The sequence below is a fragment of the Mustela nigripes genome, chromosome 17 (genome assembly GCF_022355385.1).
Source record: "Mustela nigripes isolate SB6536 chromosome 17, MUSNIG.SB6536, whole genome shotgun sequence".
Taxonomy (NCBI): Eukaryota; Metazoa; Chordata; class Mammalia; order Carnivora; family Mustelidae; genus Mustela; species Mustela nigripes.
Genome location: NC_081573.1, coordinates 733966 through 757217, shown reverse-complemented (window position 1 = coordinate 757217; position 23252 = coordinate 733966). Strand labels below are relative to the sequence as shown.

The 23252-nt window shown below is 44.3% G+C and overlaps 1 protein-coding gene across 4 annotated transcripts; it reads right to left on the bottom strand.

The window, feature by feature from the left end:
• Positions 1 to 946: 946 nt before the first annotated feature.
• Positions 947 to 18016, bottom strand: LOC132005063 (V-set and transmembrane domain-containing protein 1-like). 4 transcript variants are annotated; one of them, XM_059381818.1, is made up of 9 exons: positions 17822 to 18016; positions 12416 to 12451; positions 12005 to 12289; positions 7924 to 7962; positions 3740 to 3832; positions 3469 to 3496; positions 3293 to 3330; positions 3151 to 3182; positions 947 to 1188 (listed from the first exon to the last, which is right to left on the bottom strand). In XM_059381818.1, exons 1-9 carry the CDS (start codon positions 17853 to 17855, stop codon positions 1081 to 1083), a joined length of 693 nt encoding a protein of 230 aa, XP_059237801.1. In that variant the 5' UTR covers positions 17856 to 18016; the 3' UTR covers positions 947 to 1080. The 4 variants fall into 4 exon arrangements, with proteins under 4 accessions (XP_059237801.1, XP_059237802.1, XP_059237804.1 ...); XM_059381820.1 differs by having other exon boundaries at positions 1177 to 1238; XM_059381819.1 differs by lacking the exon at positions 7924 to 7962.
• Between the last annotated feature and the right edge of the window lie 5236 nt (positions 18017 to 23252).

Below are 23252 nucleotides of genomic sequence, written 5' to 3'. Positions count from 1 at the left end.
GTTAATGAGGTTCTGGGTGCCAAGTGACAAAATCCACATGTACTTGGTAAGTCTAGCTCCATTGCATCCTTTGGTTTTATTTCACTTATTATTTATTTATTTATTTCACAGAGAGAGATCACAAGTAGGCAGAGAGGCAGACAGAGAGTGGGGGTTGGGGGAAGCAGGCTCCCTGCTGAGCAGAGAGTCTGATGCGGAGCTCAATCCCAGGACGCTGGGATCATGACCTGAGCAGAAGGCAGAGGTTTTAACCCACTGAGCCACCCAGGCGCCCTGTATCCTTTGGTTTTAAAGAAATAATAAGAAAAGAAATATGACGACACTGAGAAAGCGCTTCTGTTCATGTCAACAAGAAAACTGGTCTTGGCTTTGGGACTAGAGGGCTGCCCAGCACTGCTTGAAAGGATCATGAACCAGACACAACTTGGGGCTTACCCTGGTGCAGACCTCTTATGGTTGCTTTAGTTAGTTCACCGTTGAGTGTCCATCTTTGTGGCTTGTATCTTGTGCTCCTTTTTTTTTTTTTCTTTTTTAAAGATTTAATTAATTTATTTGAGAGAGAGCAAGAGAGGGCATGAGAAAGAGAATCTCAAGCAGACTCTGTGCTGAGCAAGGAGCCCAACATGGGGCTCAATCCCAGGACCCTGAGATCGTGACCTGAGCTGAAACCAAGAGTCAGACGCTTAACAGACTGAGCCACCCAGGTGCCCACCTTGCGCTCCTTTTCAAAAATCCCTCTGTCTATGGCAGGCCCTCACCCAACAACAACCAATGGGTTTTTCTGGGGAACAGTCTTTCTATTTGTGGGGTGCCATCCAGAATCCCGTAAGTAGCTAGAACAGTACCATCAGCCCGTAGACACAGGACATGTTTCAAGTCAGTCCACACTAAAGTCACACTCCAGATTTTAGGAAAACCCAGCCAGTAATTCTTGAGAGGCACGGAATCAAAAAAGCAGAACTTTAATTTTGTTACTATGGATTATGAGCCAAGGACGTGGAGTGACCTGTTTTCCATGAGACCAGTCATTCCAGCATCTTAACGCACGTTCTCCTTTTCTAGGGCTCTGGCTGTCATCCTTTACCTGCCGCACTGCACATTCACAAGATCCTGGGGCTCCTCGGCGGAGGACAGAGACTGCCTCAGGTAGAGATCAGCATGGCTTCCTCCCTGGGGGGGTCTTTCAGTCTTTGGGGGAAAGAGATGGGCTTTTAGAGCTTAGCTGTCCAATATGGTACCTACAAGCCACATAGGGTGATTGACATTTCAGTGAATTAAAATTACATTTAACTTAAAACGCGGGTCCTCAGTCATACCAGATGCATTTTGAGTGTACAATTGCCACATGTAGCCAGGGGCTGCTGTATCCGATAACACAGCCATAGGACGCGTCCATTACTGCGGCAAGTCCTACTGGACAGCCCCATTTCAGGAATGGCTGTGGTCTTGGGAGGATGAGGGTTTTGACTCTAGTTTTAATCATAAAACACTACTAATGATAACTGGTATCAAGAACAGTCATTGCAAATTTATGGGGTTGAGAATAAGAACTCCTATCCCGTAAGAATTACCTATTGGTTGTGTTAATATCATGCTATTTTAAAAACAATTTTATTGAGATATAATTCATTTACCATGAAATTCACCTAACAGAGGTACACCATTTGATGACCTTTAGTGGATCTGTGGACTGAGGTAGCCCTCGGTCAGAATAACTTTTAGGACATTCGTTACCAGAAAAATTCCCTTTGTGCCTGTGTGGTTATACCCGCCCTCCTGGGTGTGGTTATACCCACCCTCCTGGCTCTAGCCACAGCCGGTTATTGAATTACTCCCTGGGGAGAGTTTACAGGAATGGGACAATGGACAGTCTCCTGTATCTGGCTCTTTTCATAACTTAGCTAAATGGTTTTGCAGTGTATTCATTTAGCACATGGATCTTTCACTAGTTTCTTCCCTTTTTGTTGTTGTTGTTGTTTAATAGAATTTCATTGTATGGTGAGGTACCCCACCATAATATCATGTTATTATAATATTGTTATTATCAACAAGTTGCTAATCAATGTCATTTACCCAACATTTAACATGGACTAGATTTGTTCATTGATGGTTCATTTGTGAACCTGTGAACTATGTTTTTCTATACCTTTTAAAAAATACATATGTATCTCAATGAACGCCACAGGCATAGATATTTTTCAAGTACAACAGCGAACAGTTTGCACCTTTTGCTAATGCCCCTTTTTACATGCTTTGGCATACAGAATGGACCAAGGAACCTCTGTGTCCTATAGAAAAATGTACAAATGTCATCTGATAGTTGCTCTTAGAGGTAATGATAGTTAATGTTAAAGGACAAGCAAGCAGTTTTTTTAAACAGAGAAAATTGATTGATGTACATCGATTAACCTTTGTTAATCACTGCTTTCATGCCATCCATCTGATGTTTTAAAACTTGCCAGAAATTCCAGCAAACCCTTTATGTTTAGTGTGTCACTGGATTCACACAGGCCTTTTCATGGGGGATTTTGATCCCCATTAGATAAGGGAGGGAATAAAGCATCCGAATCACAGGGGTTTCACGAGTTGTCTCAGACCATACTGGCGGTAAACAGTAGCCATGGGGAGTTGGAACCCAGCTACTGTGGGATACAAAGCAGGTGTTTCTTTGTTGAATTATTGAGATATAATTAACATATAACATTGTATGTGGTTAAGGGGGACCATGGGTTGATTTGATACATTTATATATTGCAGCATGATGTCAGCTAACATCTCCATCCTGCTGCATAATTACCATTTCTTTTTTGCAGTGAGAACAATTAAGACCTAGTCTCTTAGCAACTCTGAGGTTTATAATACAGCGTTGTGAGCTATAATCACGGTGTTGTGGGTCATATCTCCATGACTTAACTTATCTACTAGTTGCAAGTCTGTATCCTTTGGGCAATATCTCCCACCCCTGGTAACCACCATTCTACCCTCTGTTTTGATGAGTTTGGTCAAGGCACGTGTTTTTTAAACACAATGTTAATTGGCCTCTTGTCAGTCACGTGAACTGAGGACATCCAACTAACCAGAATGTGGGCTAAACCAGGAGGCAGATGGGGTCAGCCTATGGTGCTAAGTGACCTAGTGGGGAGAACTCACCGAGACAGATATCCTCTCCAGGTTGGATAAATCTGCATGTGAGTGAATGGAAAAAAAAAAAAAAATCAGGTCTCGGATTGCAGGAGTGAGACTTACTCTTCCCATCCCACGATTCCCTTGTGGTTTCTCTCTTACCACTCACCTGTAGCCTCCTGCTTGGGAAATTCAGAATGGCTGATTCTAAGAGACAGAAACACATTAGGGATCTGAAGACTGAGGGAGAGGACAGGGCTTTGGAGAGAAGAGGCATGGGAATCACAGAAGTGCAAACAGGGTTCTGGAGAAGGGAGGGACATAAGATTCGTCAAGTATATCTACCTCTTGGTGGAATCTCCATGTGACGAACCTACAAAACAACAACAACAACAACAAAATGGGGAGGGATTTGTATAATGAGAAAATCCATCACTTCATTCCCCTTCCCCAATGTTTAAAACCAGGGCTCCCTGGAGTGCCTGAGTTGCTCAGTCAGTTAAGTGTCTGGCTCTTGATCTCAGGGCTATGAGTTGAAGCCCTGCATCAGGCCCCATGCTGGGTGTGAAGTCTATTTATTAAACAAGCAAACAAACCAGTTCTTCCTTGAACTCACCATGCTGGGTGCATCTGTTGATGAAGAAGACAGCGAGGAAGAGGATGGAAATGGAAAGGCAGCTGAAGGTGGCAGCAAAGATCAATCTGTTGGCTGGTGGGAGAGGAGCAGGTCATAGAATCAGTTTGGCTCCTGAAACACCTGATCGAGTTCAGCCCCACAGGTGCGAGGAGTCAGATACCCCGGCTTCCAGAACTTGCTGCTACCACTTCTGAGCTGGGACTTCCAATGACTATGGGAATTTCCTTAATCTCTCTGACTTTTCATTTCCCTCTTCAAAGTGAGGATAAGAACAGTAGCCACTGGACTAGATAGCAGGGGGTTAACTGGGTGGGCACTCGCAGAGAGGGCCTCGCCCAAGGGAATTCCCTAATAAACCTTTCAGCCGTATCCATAATTCTGATTATTTATGGTGAGCCTCTCTGTGATAGGGGCTTCACACGTTCTTCTCATCTTGACAGGAAGCACATGAGATGGTGGGAATGCAAGCTGGTACAGTCACTTTGAAAAACAGTGTGGAGGTTCCTCAAGAAGTTAAAAATAGAGCTACCTTAACAACCCAGCAATGGCACTACTGGGTATTTACCCCAAAGATGCAGATGTAGTGAAAAGAAGGGGCACCTGCACCCCAATGTTCATAACAGCAGTGTCCACAATAACCAAACTGTGGAAGGAGCCCAGATGTCCCTCAACAGATGAACGGATAAAGAAGATGTGGTCTATATATACACAATGGGATATCACTCAGTCATCAAAAAAATGAAATCTTGTCATTTGCAATGACGTAGATGGAACCAGAGGGTATTATGCTGAGCAAAATAAGTCAATCAGAGAAAGACAATTATTGTTATGATCTCACTGATATGTGGAATTCAGGAAGCAAAATAAAGGAGCATAGGGGAAGAGAGGAAAAAACAAAACAAGATGAAATCAGAGAGGGAGGCAAACCTTAAGAGACTCTTAACTCTAGAAAACAAACTGAAGGTCGCTGGAGGGCAACTGGGTAGGGGGATGGGGTAACTGGGTGATGGGCATTAAGGAGGGCACGTGATGGAATAAGCACTGGGTGTGATATATAAGACTGATGAATCCCTGACCTTTACCTCTGAAACCAATAATACATTACACGTTAATTACTTGAATTTAAACAAAATAACATTAAATTACAAAAAAAGAGAGAAACATACAAGGTAGTTTTACTGTTCCCATTTCATTCTAACCTGAACAAAGTATGCACAAGTTAAGGGAATTGCTCGGACTCCACAGCTGGGATGGGTAGCTCCGTGCTGGCCTCTGGGTGTGGAAACACCAGAGAAGTGACCTCACGCTCTGGGGAGACATACGTTTACCCCCGTCACTGCGACGCCGCAGAGAGAACAGTAAGTCCCATCCCAGAGGAATGAAAAGCCACATTCAAGAGTTCAAGAGTTAAATGGTATTTGTACTGGGGTATTATTCAGCCATGAAAAAAGTAGAAAATCCTGCTGTCTGCAACAGTACAGATGCATTATGCTGAGGAGATGAGCCAAATGAAAGCAAATACTACCTGATTAGATTCTACTTATGTGAGGAATCTGAAACAAAGAAAAAAAATCTTTCAGTTGAACTTGTAGAAGCAGAGAGTAGAGTGGTGGTTGCCAGGGGCCAAGGAGAGTAGCAGGTGGGGAGGTGGGAAGAGGCTGGTAAAAGGCTACCAGTGAACAGAGGAGTAGGTCCTGGAGACGAGACCATCACCTGCACACTTTGGTCAGTTATGCCTCCAGAAGGGGAGTAAGGAGAGGGGTGGGAAGAGAACACGGAACGGGAAGAGCTGAGTAGTGTTGGGAAGCGCTGGCTTCAAAGCCGAGTCTAAAATCTGACTCAATGTGTAGGAATGAGATTGTAGTGATAATGATTATTTTCTCCCCCCATATCCCACCCACACCTGTCTCCCTCTGTCACAGAGGATGCCAGCGCTCCTCCACTCCCTTTGCCATTTTTATGCTCTCTGGATCATGGTTTCTTTCACTTTCCAATGTGAACATTTGCATCTCGTTGTTGGGAGACTGCCAGGAAGGACCCCAAATGCCTCGGGATCTCTGTATCCCAGGGACATCTCTTTCCCAGGACTGCCTGAACCCCCTAGCCCAGCACAGTGCAAAAGACACCAGGGAGGGACATGGATATCGCACTCTTGCTCAGTCCTTTTCTTCTCAGCCCTCCTTCCCCGGCACCTCCTACACAGTCACTTTCACAATCAATACTTGTTTGAATCTTTTGGTGGCACTGAATCCAAGAGACCCTCAAAGCAGCAAACTATTAGTGCCTCTCGGGGAGCCTAAGAAAGCAGGGTGGGAACAGCTGCTCCAGACATCAGCCCTGCTTACCGTTCATCTGGCCTTGGGCTTCTCTCCCACAGCCCCTCACTAGAAGGAAGAAGTAAACCATCACAAGACTTTCCCCTTCCTACAGCGACACAACCCACTGATCTGCATTCACCCTGAGGCATCCATGTTTCCTGGCCAAATTTCCCATCACTCTTTACAAACTGCTAGAATAAATTAGCAAGGGTCTCTGGTGTCGCCATGAAGGAATCACAGGGAGCGGTGGAATAAAGCTTGCCACGGGCGTACATGAGGCCTCAGGCAGCAGAGAGGAAGCCAGGCCTATGTGCACATATGTGACCCTCTGTATGGGCTGGGAGCATCCTATCTGTGCTTAAAGACTTTATCCCATTTAGAATTGCTGCGGTATAAATTTGAGCTCAGAAAGTACATCTCAAGAAATGATCTACACACCCACTAGGATGTCTATAATAAAATGAAAGGAAAATAAGTGCTGGCAAGGATGTGGAGATATTGGAACCCACATGTATTACTGGTGGGAATGTAAATTGGTGCGGCCACATTGGAAAACAATTTGGCAGTTTCTTGAGAAGTTAAACATAGATTTACCATATGTCCCAGCAATTCTACTCCTAGGTAGATATCCAAGAACACTGGAAGCAGGAACTCAAACAGGTGCTTGCCAACCCCCGCCCCGCCCCCAGAGGTCATAGTAGCCTTAATTGCGATACCTGAGAGGTATGAACCGCCCAAATGTCCATCATTGGGAAAGGAATGGGGAGAGACTGCTGATGGGGAAGGAGAGTCTGTTTGGGGGGGATGAGAATGCTCTGCAATGATAGAGTGGCGTTGGTTGCACAACCTTGTGAATGTGCCAAATGCCACCAAATCGTGTACTTTAAAAGGCTGGATTTATGGGATGTGAATTACAAATCAATACAAAAGAAAGAAAATAAGTAATACGAGAGCCAAAAAGAAGACTGTTCCTCTTCCTCTTTCCCCTCTCACCCATCGCTAGACTTCCCGCCTTATTTCTGGTACTTCCACGGTCCTTGACTCCATCCAATTTCAGATTTCTCCCAGAAAACATTCCTGGTGTGACTTATGTTCATAAGGCTGGAGTAGAGCTCATTCCCCAAGTCTGCTAATACCGAATGAAAACATTTTCAAAGGCTATTACTTATTTTGCAAGGACATTTTGGGAGATACCTTAAAAAAAACAAAACAACGTTGTTCTAGCATAGACTCTAATGACAGTCTTGGACAATTTTGGCTCGTTGGAGTAGATTACAGGGAGGTTATGAGTTGCAAAAATTAAAGATGAGTAAGCAACTAGATGCCAACTTACATTATATATTTGGCCATTAAAATCTGGATGAGCTGTTTTCATCCAAAGATGTCAAAAGTTCTAACTTTTACAAGCATCTCCAAGGATAGACTCTTAGTCAACTCCTCATGGAAAAGCAACATCAGAGAAAAATAACTTAATATTCACCTGTTTTTAAGAACTCTAAAGTTTTAGCAAATCCTTGATCACACACATTCCCAAAGCACCTGGGCTCCACGGGTCCCCATCCTGTTGCCCAAACTGGACACACAAGCTCATCCCCAGTCTTCACAAGACTCCGCCATGGTGTTTCACTACATAAAAAGACAAACGACGCACCTCTAACTGTTTTACTCATCGGCTTCTCCTTAACCCACGAGGAGCTTGGAGGTCAGCTTCCCAGAAAGGCAGTCATCTTCCCTATCACAGTGAGAAACCAAGCATCAAAGTTCTTCTGTGCCTTTTAACCAAAGGGGACTGCCTGCCTCATGTGGTGGATAAAAATTGGAAAAATATCTCTCAGACTATCTTACCATTTTTTCCTTCCATAGCTCCATGTCCATCATGGACATCTAGAAAACAAGATGCAGGGGGGAAAAAGTCAGTGATTGAGTGGAAATCTTGGGGATGTAGCTCCTCTTATTCTGCTTATGGACTCTAAGCCCCCTTTGGGAAGTGGAAAATGTCTTTCCCATTTCCTATTTTCCCCTTGGGATGCTCACTGGGTCCCCAAACCTGGGCCATAACATTAGATGGCCCCCCCTTTTTTTTTTAAAGATTGTATTTATTTATTTATTTGAGGGGTGGGGAGAGGCAGAGGAAGAGAACCTCAATCAGACTCCATGCTGAGCACAGAGCCTGACATGGGGCTCGATCTCACGATGCTGAGATCATGACCTGAGTCAAAATCAAGAGTCAGATGCTCAATGACTGAGCCACCCAGGCACCCCCAGATGGTTCTTTTTAGTACTCCTGAGTTTCACATTAGTTTTATCATATTATGTTTAATAACAAAACATTTATAAGTGATCTCACTAATTTTACCCCTTCCAGTCCTATTCCTTGCCAGTCTTCCCTATCCCAGGAAGGAGCACCACCATTTTACAAATATTTTCTCCCACTTGGTAGGTTGTCTCCTCATCTTGCTGACTGTTTCTTTTGCTGTGTGGAAGCTTTTGGCCTGATGCAATCCCACTTGTTTATTTTTGCATTCGTTTTCTCGTCATTTATGGGTCATATAAGAAAAATCATTGTCAAGGTCATGTAAAGAAGCTTTTCCCATTTTCCCATTTTCTTCTTGGAGTTTTATGTCTTGGGGACCTATGTTTAAGTCTTTAATACATTTTGAGTTAATTTTTGTGAGTGGCGCAAGATGAGGGTCCAGTTCATCCTCTGCATATGGTTATCCCATTTTCCAACATCATTTGTTGGCTCTTGATTCCATTCCATTGATATATGTGTCTATTTTTATGCCAATGTCACACCATCTGGATTACTATAGCTTTTTAAAAAATATTGTTTTATGCACTTCTGTTATTTTCATAGTTTATATAATGGCTATTCAGTAGCCTAGAATCCTTGCTATCACATGACAGTTTTTAGAAAAGATTTTAGGGGTGCCTGTGTGGTTCAGTGGGTTAAAGCCTCTGCCTTCAGCTCAGGTCATGATCCCAGGGTCCTGGGATCGAGTCCCGCATCAGGCTCTCTGCTCTGTGGGGAGCCTGCTTCCTCCTCTCTCTCTCTGCCTGCCTCTCTGCCTACTTGTGATCTCTGTCTGTCAAATAATTTTTTTAAAAAAGTTTAAAAAAGATTTTATTTATTTATTTGACAGGGAGACAGAGAGATCACAGTAGACAGAAAGAGAGGGGGAAGCAGGCTCCCCACTGAGCAGAGAGCCCAATGCAGGGCTCGATCCCAGGACCCTGAGATCATGACCTGAGCCGAAGGCAGAGGCTTAACCCTCTGAGCCACCCAGGCACCCCCATAGCTTTGTAGTATAGTTTGAAATCAGTATTACAGTAGCCCCCGCTTTATTCTTCTTTCTCAGTATTGCTTTGGCTATTCAGGATCTAACAGGTCTTTTGATTGAGTCTTTAGGATTTTCCATGTATAACATTATATCATCTACAAATAAAGACAGTTGTCCCTCTTCCTTTCCAGTTTGGATGCCTTTTATTTCCTTGTTTTGCCTGATTGCTCGGGCTAGGACCTCCAGTACTATGTTGACGAGGAGAGATAGGAGTGGACGTCCTCGTCCTGTTTCTGTTCTCAGAGGAAATATTTTGACCTTTCGCCTTCGAGTACGATGCTAGCTGTGGGTTTGTTGTGTCTGTCTTGTGATGTTGAGATGCATTGCTTTTATTCCTGATTTGTGGAGAGATTGTAATCTTGAAAGGACATTGTGTTTTGTCAAATGCTTTTTCTGCCTCTATTAAGATGATCATAGTCTTTTTGTCTTTCATTCATTAACATGGTCACATGGTCTATGACATTTACTGATTGTGTACGTTGAAGCATCCTTGCACCCTAAGGATAAATCCCAATTAACCATGATGTAAGATCTTCTTAATGTGCTGTTGAATTTGGCTGCAAAGGTTTTGTTGGGAATTTTTGCCTCTGTGTCCATGAGGGACATTGCTCTGTAGGTTTCTCCCAGTGTCACTATCTGGCTTTGGTATAGGTAATGCTGGTCTCATGAAATGAATGTAGGAATGTTCCCACATCTTCAATTTTTTTTAAGTAGGCTCCACACCCAACATGGGGCGTGAACTCATGACTCTGAGATCAAGAGTCACATGCTCTACCAGCGGAGCCAGCCAGGTACCCCCACATCTTCCATTTTTAGTAAGACTCTGAAAAGGATTGGCATTATTTCTTCTTTAAATGCTGGTGGAAATCACCAGTGAAACCAGCTGGTCACTTTTCTTCATTAGGAGGTTTTTGATTATTGAGGCAATCTCCTTATCTGTTATTGATCTATTCAGATTTTCTATTTCTTCATGATTCAGTCTTGGCTTATAGACTTCTACAAAGATTCTCTTGCCCATAGGTGATTGCCCAAGTCTTCACGTGCTTCTAGGCCATGGCCAACAGGACCCGGAATTAATTTACAGTCTCCCTCAGGTTCCACAGCTGGTACTGAGATCTGTCTGCCTATTACTCAATGCACAGGTGGGGGAGACTCCTCTTGGGTCCCTTGCTGTGTGGTGCCAGATCCCACAACTCCCACAAAGGCACTTTGGTTTGTGGGTGGATGCCAAATTTCTATTGTTGAAGTGGGGGGTTAAAAATGAGGGATGTCTTTTGCCGTCCTGATAGTTTGGATTTTTCTTGTTTTCTCAACTTGTAGCAGCTCTGGGAGTTCTGTTTTCAGCAGAACAATAACAATACATTTGGGTCTGTCGTATGCAATCAGACATCAGAGTCTCATACTGTGACCTGGAGTCATCTTAGGGTCTATGTTGAGTAAGAGGGAAGGTTTAGGACTGATCCTGAAGAGGCCAAAGCAGCATGGGTGAAGGGAAGGACCAGGGATTCCTCTTTTCCAATGAACCTGGGGATATTCTTACCCATCTTTCTATTAACCAAAGATTTTATTTTCTGAATTTGACACTTTGATATCTTGGGACATTGCTGACCCTGCAGAGATCCTCCACCAAGGGTATCCACTTCCCCAAGCACACCCCTCAGGTGCAAACCAAACATTCCAGAGCTCATACTGCCAACCACCTCCTCTATGGCTCTCACACTCTGGGTTGATATTCCCTGTTAGATACCAGATAATCAGGGACAACCTCTGTACACCAGGGCCAATCTTAAGTCTGTTCCTTCCCACAGAAACCTCAGTAAAGACTCTTGCCCAGTCTTCCTCCTCCCTCTGTTTCTTGACTGTCTTTGGTGCTTCTCTATGTGGTCCTGCATGGCATTGCTATACCCCTTTTCTTGGGAACTCTAATAGACTATCTTTCTCTCTCTTAAAGATTTCACTTATTTATTTATTTATTTGAGAGCAAGAATGTGAGAGAGAGCACAAGCTAGAGGGAGAAGCAGGCTCCCCCAGGACAATCTGAGCTGAAAGCAGACACTTAACCAACTAAGCCATCCAGGTGCCCTCAAACTATCTTTTTCTCAATGACAATCATCTCTTCATCTTTGGCCATACTCTACCTCAAATTTTCTATTCATACCTATATTCTTTTTTAAAGTTTTTATTTATTTATTTGACATAGAGAAGGAGAGCACAAGCAGTGGGAGTGGCAGAGGAAGAGGGAGAAGTGTGCTTTCTACTGAGCAGGGAGCCCGCCATGGGGCTTGATCCCAGGACCCCAGGATCAAGCTGAACGCAGATGATCCAAGCTGAAGGCAGATGCCTAACCCACTGAGCCATCCAGGTCCCCTAAAACTCTATTCTAAAACACTCCCACATCCACCTCGTTGATCCACACTCAGAATCTCTGATGAGAACCTTTGCCCACACTCACTTCCTATTTCCACCATATTTTACATTCAAATGGTCACATCTGTCCATTTCCCGGACTTTTCCTTGCCCAGCCAGGTTCCATCACAGCACAGGAATATATGCCTCAAGAGCAAACCTGAGGCAGCCTTTCTCACCTCTGACCTTGAGCTGTAGGTATTCACTCTCCCCTGACCACTCCTGGGAGACCATTGTCTTGTAGGCGCAAAAGTACATCCCAGCATCCTTTGGCTCCAGGTGAGTAAGGAAGAACTCAGCCTTGTGTCCTGTGGACCTCTGCTCCTGCCTGTACCTGGAGTCCTGCAGCTTCCCCAGCATGAATGTCACATTCTGGAAGTGAGACTGGCACCTCAGGGTCACGTTGCCTCTGTATCCTACCACTAAGCTGGACAAGGCACTGAAGGAGGGCTTGGGAAGTGTCTCTGGAAAGAATTCAGAGTTAGTCTGACTCTTCATCATGATGACCACCAGTGCCCTCCCAGAATTCAGAGCATTAAAGAGAAAATCTGGGTTGCAGGAACAGATAGGGTTTATGCAAGAAAACTTACCATTCTTTTTCTCATCTTCAAATCCCAGGCTGAGTCCTGGAAGAGAAACCCTCATGAAACATGGGTTGTATACTCATCTTTGAGTACATATCAGGCAGAGAACGCATGGCTAATTTGTTAGAGATCTATCCTATTTCTTGGAGGCACTTCCTTGGATTGATTTTTTTTACCTTTTGCTTATGTCCCATTGTTTCTCATTCAGGAGTTACGTTTATGTACAAAGTTCCAGCAGCCTTTACCCATTTATGATGTTGCTTTCATGATCAGTCTTTCTTTCACCATCTAGACATCTTTGCAGATTTGCCTATTTTTTCTTCTCCTGCTTTCCATGACTGCACTTTTCACCCTTAAATAACACAGTCATTATTTTACTGTGGAGTATGAGCAGAGGGCTTCCTCCCTGATTCAAATGGAGAGAAGTCGCTCTCTCTGACAAGATTCTTCTTTTCTCAAGGAGTTCAAGACATTCATGGTCCTAAATGCTCTTTCTACATGTGACTTTGATCTTCACAAATGTCAGGCCCTACCTCTCCTGTGTTCTGTTCTATGTATTTCATTCTGGGATAGGAAGGTCATCCCTTGGATGAAAATATGGGAAACCTGTCTTGCGGGTCTGTCAAGCAGTGAAGCTAGAATTTCTCTAGATGTGAGAATATCTCAGAACATCTGGCCCTTGCTTAAACTCAGGGGTTAACTCACAACACAGAACCCCCCAAGTTTCACCAAGAAAAAAGGTACACTGAGGCCAAACTTGCAGTGACAGTGGTGGGATTTATAGGTAGGAAATCATCCTCTGAGTGGTCAGGGAGTCCTAGGTCTCATGTTCCCTTTTTAGTCCTCCCCCAACAAACCGGTTTTTAGACTCATGTTGTGTCAGCTCTGGTATCACCCAATATTCTGCTCAAACAGTGACCACCCCTTTTTAAAGTAAGCACCGAGATGCCTTTAGTTCATTTTGCTTTATGAAACCCTACTGGAGAATAGGAGAATAGGGTGTAAAGGCGAGAGAGAGGTTCTCTTTCTTTAACAAATAAAACTATGTGTACTTAAGTTACACAACATGATCTATATGTATATACACACACATACATAGAAAAATTACGACAATCAAGCCAATTAACACATCCATCAGCTCCTAGAGTGGTGACCCTCCGTGTGTGCGTGCGTGTGTGTCCAGGGTGAGAACACAGAATGATTAACTACAGTCTCCATGCTGTGTGTTGGATTCCTCAGAACTTGTCCCTCTTTCCTAACAAGAGACCACAGCGGACATAGACAAGGAGAACTGTCCACACAGAAGGAACTGTCATTGAGGGGAATGCAGGATAACTGGAAAAAAATACCTTTCTCAGGAAAGAAGAACAATGAAAACCCACCAATTACCAAGTGTCTGTCATTCGACGGACTCTTTACAGACTCTGAACACTGACACACTTATACTCTTCGGCAGGTCCTTGGCGGGCCACTGTCATCTACCCTCTACCCGTGCTCTGAACAACGTCCAGTCTCATTGGGTGCTACAACTCCTACTGAGACAGGTAGCAGTGGGGACATGAGAAACCACAGCTCCCTAAAAACTTAGGCGATGCTGTGGTTTATGATAAGAAATACACATTTGGTCTTTGTCCTGGTTCCTGGCACACAGCTGCTACTAAAGCTCTTGGAATTTTCTTAACCATGTTTTTTTTTTTTTTTTTAAGACTGTTTATTTATTTTAGGAATCTGTACACCCAATAAGGGGCTCAAACTCATGACCCCAAGATCAAGAGTCGCATGCTTCTCTTCTTCTTCTTCTTCTTCTTTTTTTTAAGATTTTATTTATTTTGACAGACAGAGATCACAGGTAGGCAGAGAGGCAGACAGAGAGAGAGGGGGGAAGCAGGCTCCCGGCTGAGCAGAGAGCCCGATGCTGGGCTCGATCCCAGGACCCTGAGATCACCACCTGAGCTGAAGGCAGAGGCTTAACCCACTGAGCCACCCAGGCGCCCCTCCCATGCTCTTCTAACTAAATGAACCAGACACCCGCCCTTGGAATTTTCCAATGGTTGGATGCAATGTAAGTGTCTTTCATTATGTTATGAAGTGACTTCTGGACCAGACCTAAGGATAAGGGCTGGTTGCCAGGGAAACCAACCATAGGATGGCAAGCTTGGAACATTCAATTCCATCTCCTTGACCTCTGGGAATAGGGGAGGGGTTGGAGATGGAATCAATTGCCATTGGCCAATGATTTAATCAATTGTGCTTATGTAATGAAGCCTCTATAAACGTTCAGAAGGATGGGTTCAGGGCACCTGGGTGGCTTAGTTGGTTAAGTGACTACCTTCGGCTCAGGTCATGATTCTGGAGTCCTGGGATCGAGTCCTGCATTGGGCTCTCTGCTTGGCAGGGAGTCTGCTTCTCCCACTGACTTTCCCCTTCTTGTCCTCTCTCTCTCTCATCCTCTCACTCTCAAGTAAATAAAAATAAAATCTTAAAAAAAGGGGGGGGGAAGATGGTTTCAGAGGGCTTCCAGGTTGATGAACAGGGGGAGGTGCAGGGAGAGTGGTGTGCCTGGAGAGGACATGGAAACTTGGCACCCTTGCCCCATACCTGGTCCTCCACATCTCTTCCATGTGGTTATCCCTGAGTTATAGCCATTTCTAGTATACTGGCAACCAGTAACTTAAATATTTCTGTGAGTTCTGTGTGCCTCTCTAGCACATTAACTAAACCCAAAGAGGGGGTCCTGGGAATTCCTGATAGATAGCTGACTGATCAGGTGATCACCCAGACTTGCCATTGGCATCTAAAATGGGGGGGAGGGAGTCTTGCGGGACTAAGACCTCACCAACAGGATCTGATGCTAACTCCAGGTAGATAGTATCAGAGCTGAGTTAAATTACAGGACACCCAAATGGTGTTCAAGAATTTCTTGGTGGTGTCCGGGCCCCACCCCCACACATTGGAACTGGGCACCAGAATCGATCTCCAGATTCCTGTTAAATTACGATTTAACAGGTCCTTTGGATGCATCATCTGGAAAGCTTAAAAATTGCATCTAAAGGGCGCCTGGGTGGCTCAGTGGGTTAAGCCGCTGCCTTCGGCTCAGGTCATGATCTCAGGGTCCTGGGATCGAGTCCCGCATCGGGCTCTCTGCTCAGCAGGGAGCCTGCTTCCTTCTCTCTCTCTCTCTGCCTGCCTCTCAGTGTACTTGTAATTTCTCTCTGTCAAATAAATAAATAAAATCTTTAAAAAAAAATTGCATCTAAAGAATTCTTCAGATTATGTTATATAAAATATTCTCCTATTCTATTGTAGAAAGAAATGTTGGGTGACACATCATGGATGGACCTTGAACATATCATTCCTGTGATGCCTAGGTGGCTCCGTCGGTTGGGCCACTGCCTTTGGCTCAGGTCATGATCCTGGGGTTCTGGGATCGAGTCCCGCATTGGGCTTTCTGCTCAGCAGGGAGCCTGCTTCTCTCTCCACCTCTGCCTGCCTCTCTGCCTGCTTGTGCGCTCTCTCTCTCTCTGACAAATAAATAAATAAAATCTTTAAAAAATCATTCCTAGAGAAAGAATCCAGACATGAAAAGTCCCATGTATGATTCCATTTACATGATAGATGCAGAATAGCTCCATTAGAGAGACAGAAAGTACATGGGTGGCATCCCCCTCCCCCCACCCTGGGAAGGGGGATGGCGAGTGGCTGCTTTGTGAGTACAGCATTTCCTTTAAGGGTGATGAAAACATTTTTGGTGGTTACATAACATTGTGTCTAAATGTCGAAATGTGTCTAAAATGCCACTTGATTGTCTACTTTAAATGGTTACTCTTAGGTGAATTGTATCACATTTTAAAAATTTTACGGAAGTTGGGTTCATTTGCCCTCTGTACTAAAGAAGTATAGAGATTGAAATAGCAGAAGTCCACCTGAGGTAAGAAGCAGAAATGACTAGTTGTGTTAGTTTAGGCACAAAACCTCCATTAAGTGCAACAGCAAATCTGGCTTCCAAAGCAGACTGACCTAGGGATTCAGGGCTGTTAGGGTCTTTTCTCTCAGCTGCCATGTTCATTCCCTCTGAGTATCGTCATGACAGGACCAGGAGCCTGGAAGCAAGTCTGTAGGCAGGTACAGTCTGGTATCTTTGGAAGGTCACACTGAGAACCAAAATTTATCTGAATCCCAGTGCTAGTCTGAGAATCTTCCTAAAGAAGTGGACAGCCTTGCTAAGCATTATAGACCCGTCCATGGAATAATGATTCGTTGTGTCCTCCAGAAAGGTAGGTTCAAGCCCTAACCCCCAGCACCTGTGAGTGCGAACTTATTTGGAAACAGCATTATTTGGGAGTAGGCTAGTCCCATAATTCAGTATGACTGGTGTCCCCATAAGAGGTGGGGCGATATAGAGAGACAGACACAGAGGGAAGATGGCCATGTGAGGACATGAGGGATTGCAGCAAAGGACCTGCAAGAAAGGAACCCAAGGACTGCCTACCATCCCCAGAAGGGAGGAGCCTGGAACAGAGTCTCCCTTGGGGCCTTGGAGCCCTCAGAAGGAACCAGCCCTGCTGGAACCTTGACCTTGGACATCTCGCCTCCAGAACTCTGAGAGAATAGATTTCTGTTGTTTTAAGCCATTTGGTGTTTGGCACTTCGGGAAATGACTATGGGCAGGATGAGGTGAGTCTCTCGACTGTCCAACTTATTCTGCCCTGCAGTAGGGGCTCAGGGTATAGCCACACCTAAAGCTCAAAGCATTACCCAAAGGAAGGGCTGTATCTCAAAAGAAGGAGGAAGGAACTGGGGCAGATGACAAGTCCTGATATCTTCTGCAGACACCCCTCAGCTCCACCTCACAAAAGAGGAACTGGGAGCTTGGTCAGTGGAACTGCTGGCTCACAGTCTAGAGCTCCTATGAGACCAAGCCAAGGTCATAATCACAGGTCTTCCTATTAACAGGCTGAAGTCCCTTTGATTACATCACATTCAAGTTGAGGACAGTTAAAATCAGTAGAGAATGGGGTTGGTCAGAAATTTTTCTTTTCATCCATTGTCCCCAAACGTAGCCCTTCTTTATAATCTTGGTCTGTGCCCAAACCCATAGTTCCACACCCTATGTATCCCGCCCTCCTCTATGCCAACAAACATTCATGGCAAGAGTGGGATTTGGACCAAGCAGGTTTGCAGACTTCATGGGAGCTCTGTATTGCTTAGCTGAGTAAATGAGGGTATCGCCCCATGACTCTGAACCTCACTTCCCCAGGACCCCAGAACAGAGGAGTGTCACACCACAGCCCATGAAACTCTGACAGGTAGCATGTGTCCAGTACACAGAAGATATCATTTCACATCAACCCCCGCTTCACCGTGAATTTTCTCACCCACCCAAACCCATCTGTCCTAGTCCTGGAGACTCACCAAGGCAAAGCAGGGACAGGAATTCTGTGAGCATACTGTCCCTTTGACTCAGACCGAGATCCCATCTTCAGTTTACAGTTCAAAGGAAGAAGGGGAACTGGGCCATCGCGGGTCCCTCCTGCCCACTTTGTCTCCACGTTGTGTGGGTAGAGGTCTTACCCCAACACGCTGGTTCTCCACTGCCTGGTGTACAGTTTCCTTCTCACAACTAAGCCAGGAAACCATCAGTGACAACATCTCCCTCATAAATGTCGTGTGTGTGCCTCCAGCTCCACCCACTCTGAGATCTGTCCTATCTCATCTGAAGTCCTGACCAAGACATTTTCTTTAAAAAAATTTGTTTTGGAAAATATTTTAGAGTTATAAATAAAAAAAATATTACAGAGCTCCCACACAACCATCAATCAGCTTTCCCATTGGTAATAGAACTGCTGTATATTATGAAAGCCAGGAAGTTGGCATTGGCACAATACGATGCCTGGGCAAGCACGTGGTAACATCCAGAACATCCTTCAGGAGTCTTTGGTAAAAGATGGGAACCCACTGCTCCTGAGAGCAGGGTGGTCAACAGGAAAACAGAAATTTTGAGGCTGAGCCACTTGTCTTTCCGTAAACCTTGACAAATGGGTCCCACAACATCAGAGTTTTCCTGTGCTTTCTGTTATAGAAGAGAAAGTAAACCAAGGGAAATTGAAAAGCTTCTATTCAACATTTTTTCCCAAATGGGAAGAGGGTAATCCCATTTTCCAGGAACAAAGGCGGGAATACTGGTGAATTAAGGAAGCAAATTCCTCTCTAGTAGTACAACACTCATCTTTCCTTCCCAGCTACACATTGCTTCCCAGGTCCATTAAGAACTCTTGTTGGTTAATGATTGCCTCACATAACTGAAAACACGAAGGCAGTGTTCAAGCATGGGTAGATCCAAAGCTTCAAATAATGGTACTGGGAATCTGTCTTTCTCCATGTCTAGGTGCCTCTTTCCACTGTGTAGACTTCACACTCAGGTTGGTTTTCTTCATGTGGTGGGATGATATCCAATGGCATCTCCAGGGAGAAATAGTGTGTTAGCACTAACACTTGCAATGAAACTCATAAGGCAGACTCAACGTTGTTTTGATCCTGGTTTATATGCCCATTCCTAAATCAATAAATGTAACCAAAGAGATAGATCACACTAATTGGCCTTTCTGGTACGTACGAGCACACCTTCAGCTAGGAGTCTGGATCAGTTTCTTTCTTTTTTTTTTTTTTTTAAGATTTTATTTATTTGACAGACAGAGATCACAAGTAGGCAGGGAGGCAGGGAGAGAGAGAGGAGGAAGCAGGCTCCCTGCTGAGCAGAGAGCCCGATGTGGGGCTCGATCCCAGGACCCTGGGATCATGACCTGAGCTGAAGGCAGAGGCTTTAACCTACTGAGTCACCCAGGCGCCCCTGGATCAGTTTCACTTAAACACAGAGAGTAAGTGACAAGTGGTCAATGTCCCAGTGAAGACAGTTATTCCAGGATACACTGGATATGAATAGGTAGTCATGCAAAAAGTCAGTACTGCCCACTATGTGCGTTTATCTGCCCATCTCAGGCTGTGCCCAGGCAAGACTTTTTCTCCTTCCAAGGACTAATCTATGATTCTTCTCTCCCTTAGCCATGGGTCTTTAACCATGAGATTGCTGAAACCATATGCAGATGCCACAATGTTATCACTCTACATCTGTTTTCTAGAATTATTAGGTCCCCTTTCTGAAGGTATGAGAGGTGTATCTACTGATACACAATGTTACAAGTATTGAAAAATCCTATACTACATCTCAAAGCAGATGTCAGCACTTCTGATACACAATACCCTAGCAGAGGTAACAGACAGGCGAGCCAAAAATGAAAAGTAGATTCTCATACACTCTCTGAAAGGGCAGAGAGGTTAGATTGAAATTATTAGGTTGGATTGAAATTATAGATTGAAGGGACTAAGACTGGAAGAGAAGATAGAGTAAGAAGAGAAGATCCCCAACTCTGGGCCACTACAACTCTGGACCACTATATGTCTATCAAAGATATCTTGTTTGAAGTTCATACAGGCTCCTTGCCTTCTGACTCAACCTCAACCTTGCCCTGAAATTATTTTTTCAGTACAATTCTTCAGAGGTTACGTTTCTGACAAAACGCCAAGGGAAAGTGAGTCCTGATTTTTATTAAGATTTGAAGTCACCAACGTTCCACACTAACTAGTAAGAGGGATGTATGTGTGAATGCACTCGTGCACACTTTCCCTCCATGTCTCCCAGATCCACTTATTTCTGGTCCAGCTCTTTCTTCCATCAGATGGGGTGACTTGGCTCCAGTTCACATGTCCTTCATCTTCCCCCGAGAACAATGTGCTAGCTGTAACATGTTCTTCTCGTGGAAAGGGAAGATGCACAGGCACCAAATCAAAATATGCAGTACCCCTGAAGACCTGGGCTGGAGTGAAACTGTTGCTACTTGCACCTTATCCTGCTGGCCAAAGCAAAAAACGTGGCTGAATCCACAGTTGAAGGGCTATTGATGTGATCTATTTCACTCTGACTTCTTGGCCACAGTTACTCATATCCATCCCACGTACAAAATATGCTCATTCCCACCCCAGGACATGGTCCCCCAAATTTCCATCCAATAATGGCATCAGGCTTTAAATCCAGGATCTAGTGATCATTATCAAGTCTATTGGTGGCTCCTCTGGATCCAGGACTCGTGAACTAAAACACAAATTAGCTGCCCCATACATCTGCCATATGATGACAAAACAGAAGTGGGAAAACCACAATACTCCCACTTGAGAAAGCTTCCTCCTTATGTGTGTAGGTGACATAAAGCAGTCACTGGTTTGCAGCAGCTTCAAAAATCACTCTGGGAAAATGTTGCTAGATGCCACAATTCTGGGGGTGGAAATGTTCCTTCACAAAGTTTCATTTCTGTTCTTCATGAGGAGTTTCTCAGCCCACTGTCCTGTGAGGTCTTGGTTCCTCCTTCTGAGATGTCTTTCTTTTATCAACCTTCCTATCCACTTCTGAAGAAGACCTTGGAGAATATGACCCACTTGATAGATGGCCCATTTTCTCAGCTTGCTTTCTGCACACAGGAAGTTGAAACTTCAAGTCTTTGTATAATTTTTTAAAGCTTAGATTGGCAACAGTTTTGCCAGCATGGCTTTCAAAACCATTGTGGCTTTCAGGGCACCTGGGTGGCTCGGTTGGTTATGCCTCGGACTCTTGATTTTTGGCTCAGGTCATGATCTCAGGGTTTTTGGAGCAGAATTCAGTGATCACTTACCTACAAGACCTAGTGTTCATCACAACAAATTCCCTCCTTAATCGCCATCACCCATCTGGCCCATCCCTCACCACCTCCCTCCAGCAACCCTCAATTTGTTCTGTATCATTAAGAGTCCCTTATGCTTTCCTTCACTCTCTTTTTTCTTTTTCCCCTTCCCATATGTTCACCTGTTTTGTTTTTTAAACTCCACATATGAGTGAGATCATATGGTATTTGCCTTCCTCTGACTGACTTATTTCGCTTAGCGCTCTAGCTCCATCCATTACAAATGGCAAGATTTCATTTTTTGATGGCTGAGTAGTATATATATACCACATCTTTTTGATGGACATTTGGGTTCTCTCCATAGTTTGGCTATGGGAACATTGCTGCTATAAATATCAAGGTGAGTGTACCCCTTCAAATCTGTGTTTCTGTAAATTTTGTGTTAAATACCTAGTAGTGCAGTTGTTGGATCCTTGGGTAGTTCTATTTTTAACTTTTTTTTTATTTTAGATTTTATTTATTTATTTGAGAGAGAGAGAGAGCTTGAGTGGGTGGAGGGCCAAAGGGAGAGGGAGAAGCAGATTCCCTGCTGGGCTCAATCCCAGGAGCCGGGGATCATGACCTGAGCTGAAGGCAGACAATTAATCCACTGAGCCTCTCAGGTGTCCCTATCTTTAACTTTTTGAGGAACCTCCAAACTGTTTTCCAAGTGACTGCACCAGTGTGCACTCCCACCAATAGTGTAAGAGGGCTCCCTTTTCCCACATCTTGATCAATACCTGCTGTTTCTTGTGTTGTTAATTTTATCCATTCTGACAGGTGCGAGGTGGTATCTTCTCCTGGTTTTGATTTATAGTTCCCTGAGGTTAGTGATGTTGAGCATTTTTTCATGTGTCTGTTGGTCATTTGTGTGTCTTCTTTTTTTTTAAGATTTTATTTATTTATTTGACAGACAGAGATCACAAGCAGGCAGAGAGAGTGGAAGGGAAGCAGGCTCCCCACTGAGCAGAGAGCCTGACGTGGGGTTCGATCCCAGTACCCTGAAATCATGACCTGAGCCAAAGGCAGAGGCTTTAACCCACTGAAACACCCAGGTGCCCCTAGATTTTGGGTTTTTAAAAAAGATTTATTTATTTATTTATTTGTCAGAGATTGAGCAAAAGCAGGGGGAGCAGCAGGCAGAGGGAGAAGCAGACTCCCCACTGAGAAAGGACCCCCCCCCCATCACAGGACTTGACCCTGGGACCCTGGGAGCATGATGTGATCTGAAGGCAGACACTTATTGACTGAGCTACCCAGATGTCCCAGTTCTTTATAGATTTTGAATACTACGCCTTTATCAGATATATCATTTGAAAATATCTTCTCCTATTCTGTAGGTTGCCTTTTAGTTTGGTTGCTTATTTCCTTCACTGTGCAGAAGCTTTTAATCTTGATGTGGTCCCAATAGTTCATTTTTGCTTTTGTTTTCTTTGCCTCCAGTGACATGTCTAATAAGAAGTTGCTGTGGCTAAGGTCAAAGAGGTTGCTGCCTGTGTTCTCCTCTAGAATTTTGATAGTTTATTATCTTACATTTAGGTCTTTCAGCCATTTTGGGTCTATTTTTGTGCATGGTGTAAGAAAGTGGTCCGGTTTCAGTCTGCTGCATGTTGCCATCCAGCTTTCCCAACACCATTTGTTGAAGAAACTGTCTTTTTTCCATTGGACATTCTTTCCTGCTTTGTCGAAGATTAGTTGACCATAGAGTTGAGGGTCCATTTCTGGCTCTCTGTTCTGTTCCATTGATCTATGTGCCTGTTTTTGTGCCAGTGCCATACTGTCTTGATGATCACAGCTTTGCAATACAGCTTGAAATGTTGTCTCCAGTTTCATTTTTCTTCTTCAGAATTGCTTTAGCTATTCAGGGTCCTATAGACCGGGAATCTCCAGCAGTGTCTGCACCAACCTGTTTCCATCTCCTCAGTGGAATCATTTGGACCCAGGTGTCCAGTGCCTCTGGCTGGGTTAGAATTTGAGCCCTGAATTCACTGTGTTCATATAAAGAGTTTGCATAAATTATGACCTCATGGAGCATTTTTATTCCTTCTCGTTTCCTGGATGTGGTTGGAACACAAAACCTGTAGGTCACATGAGAG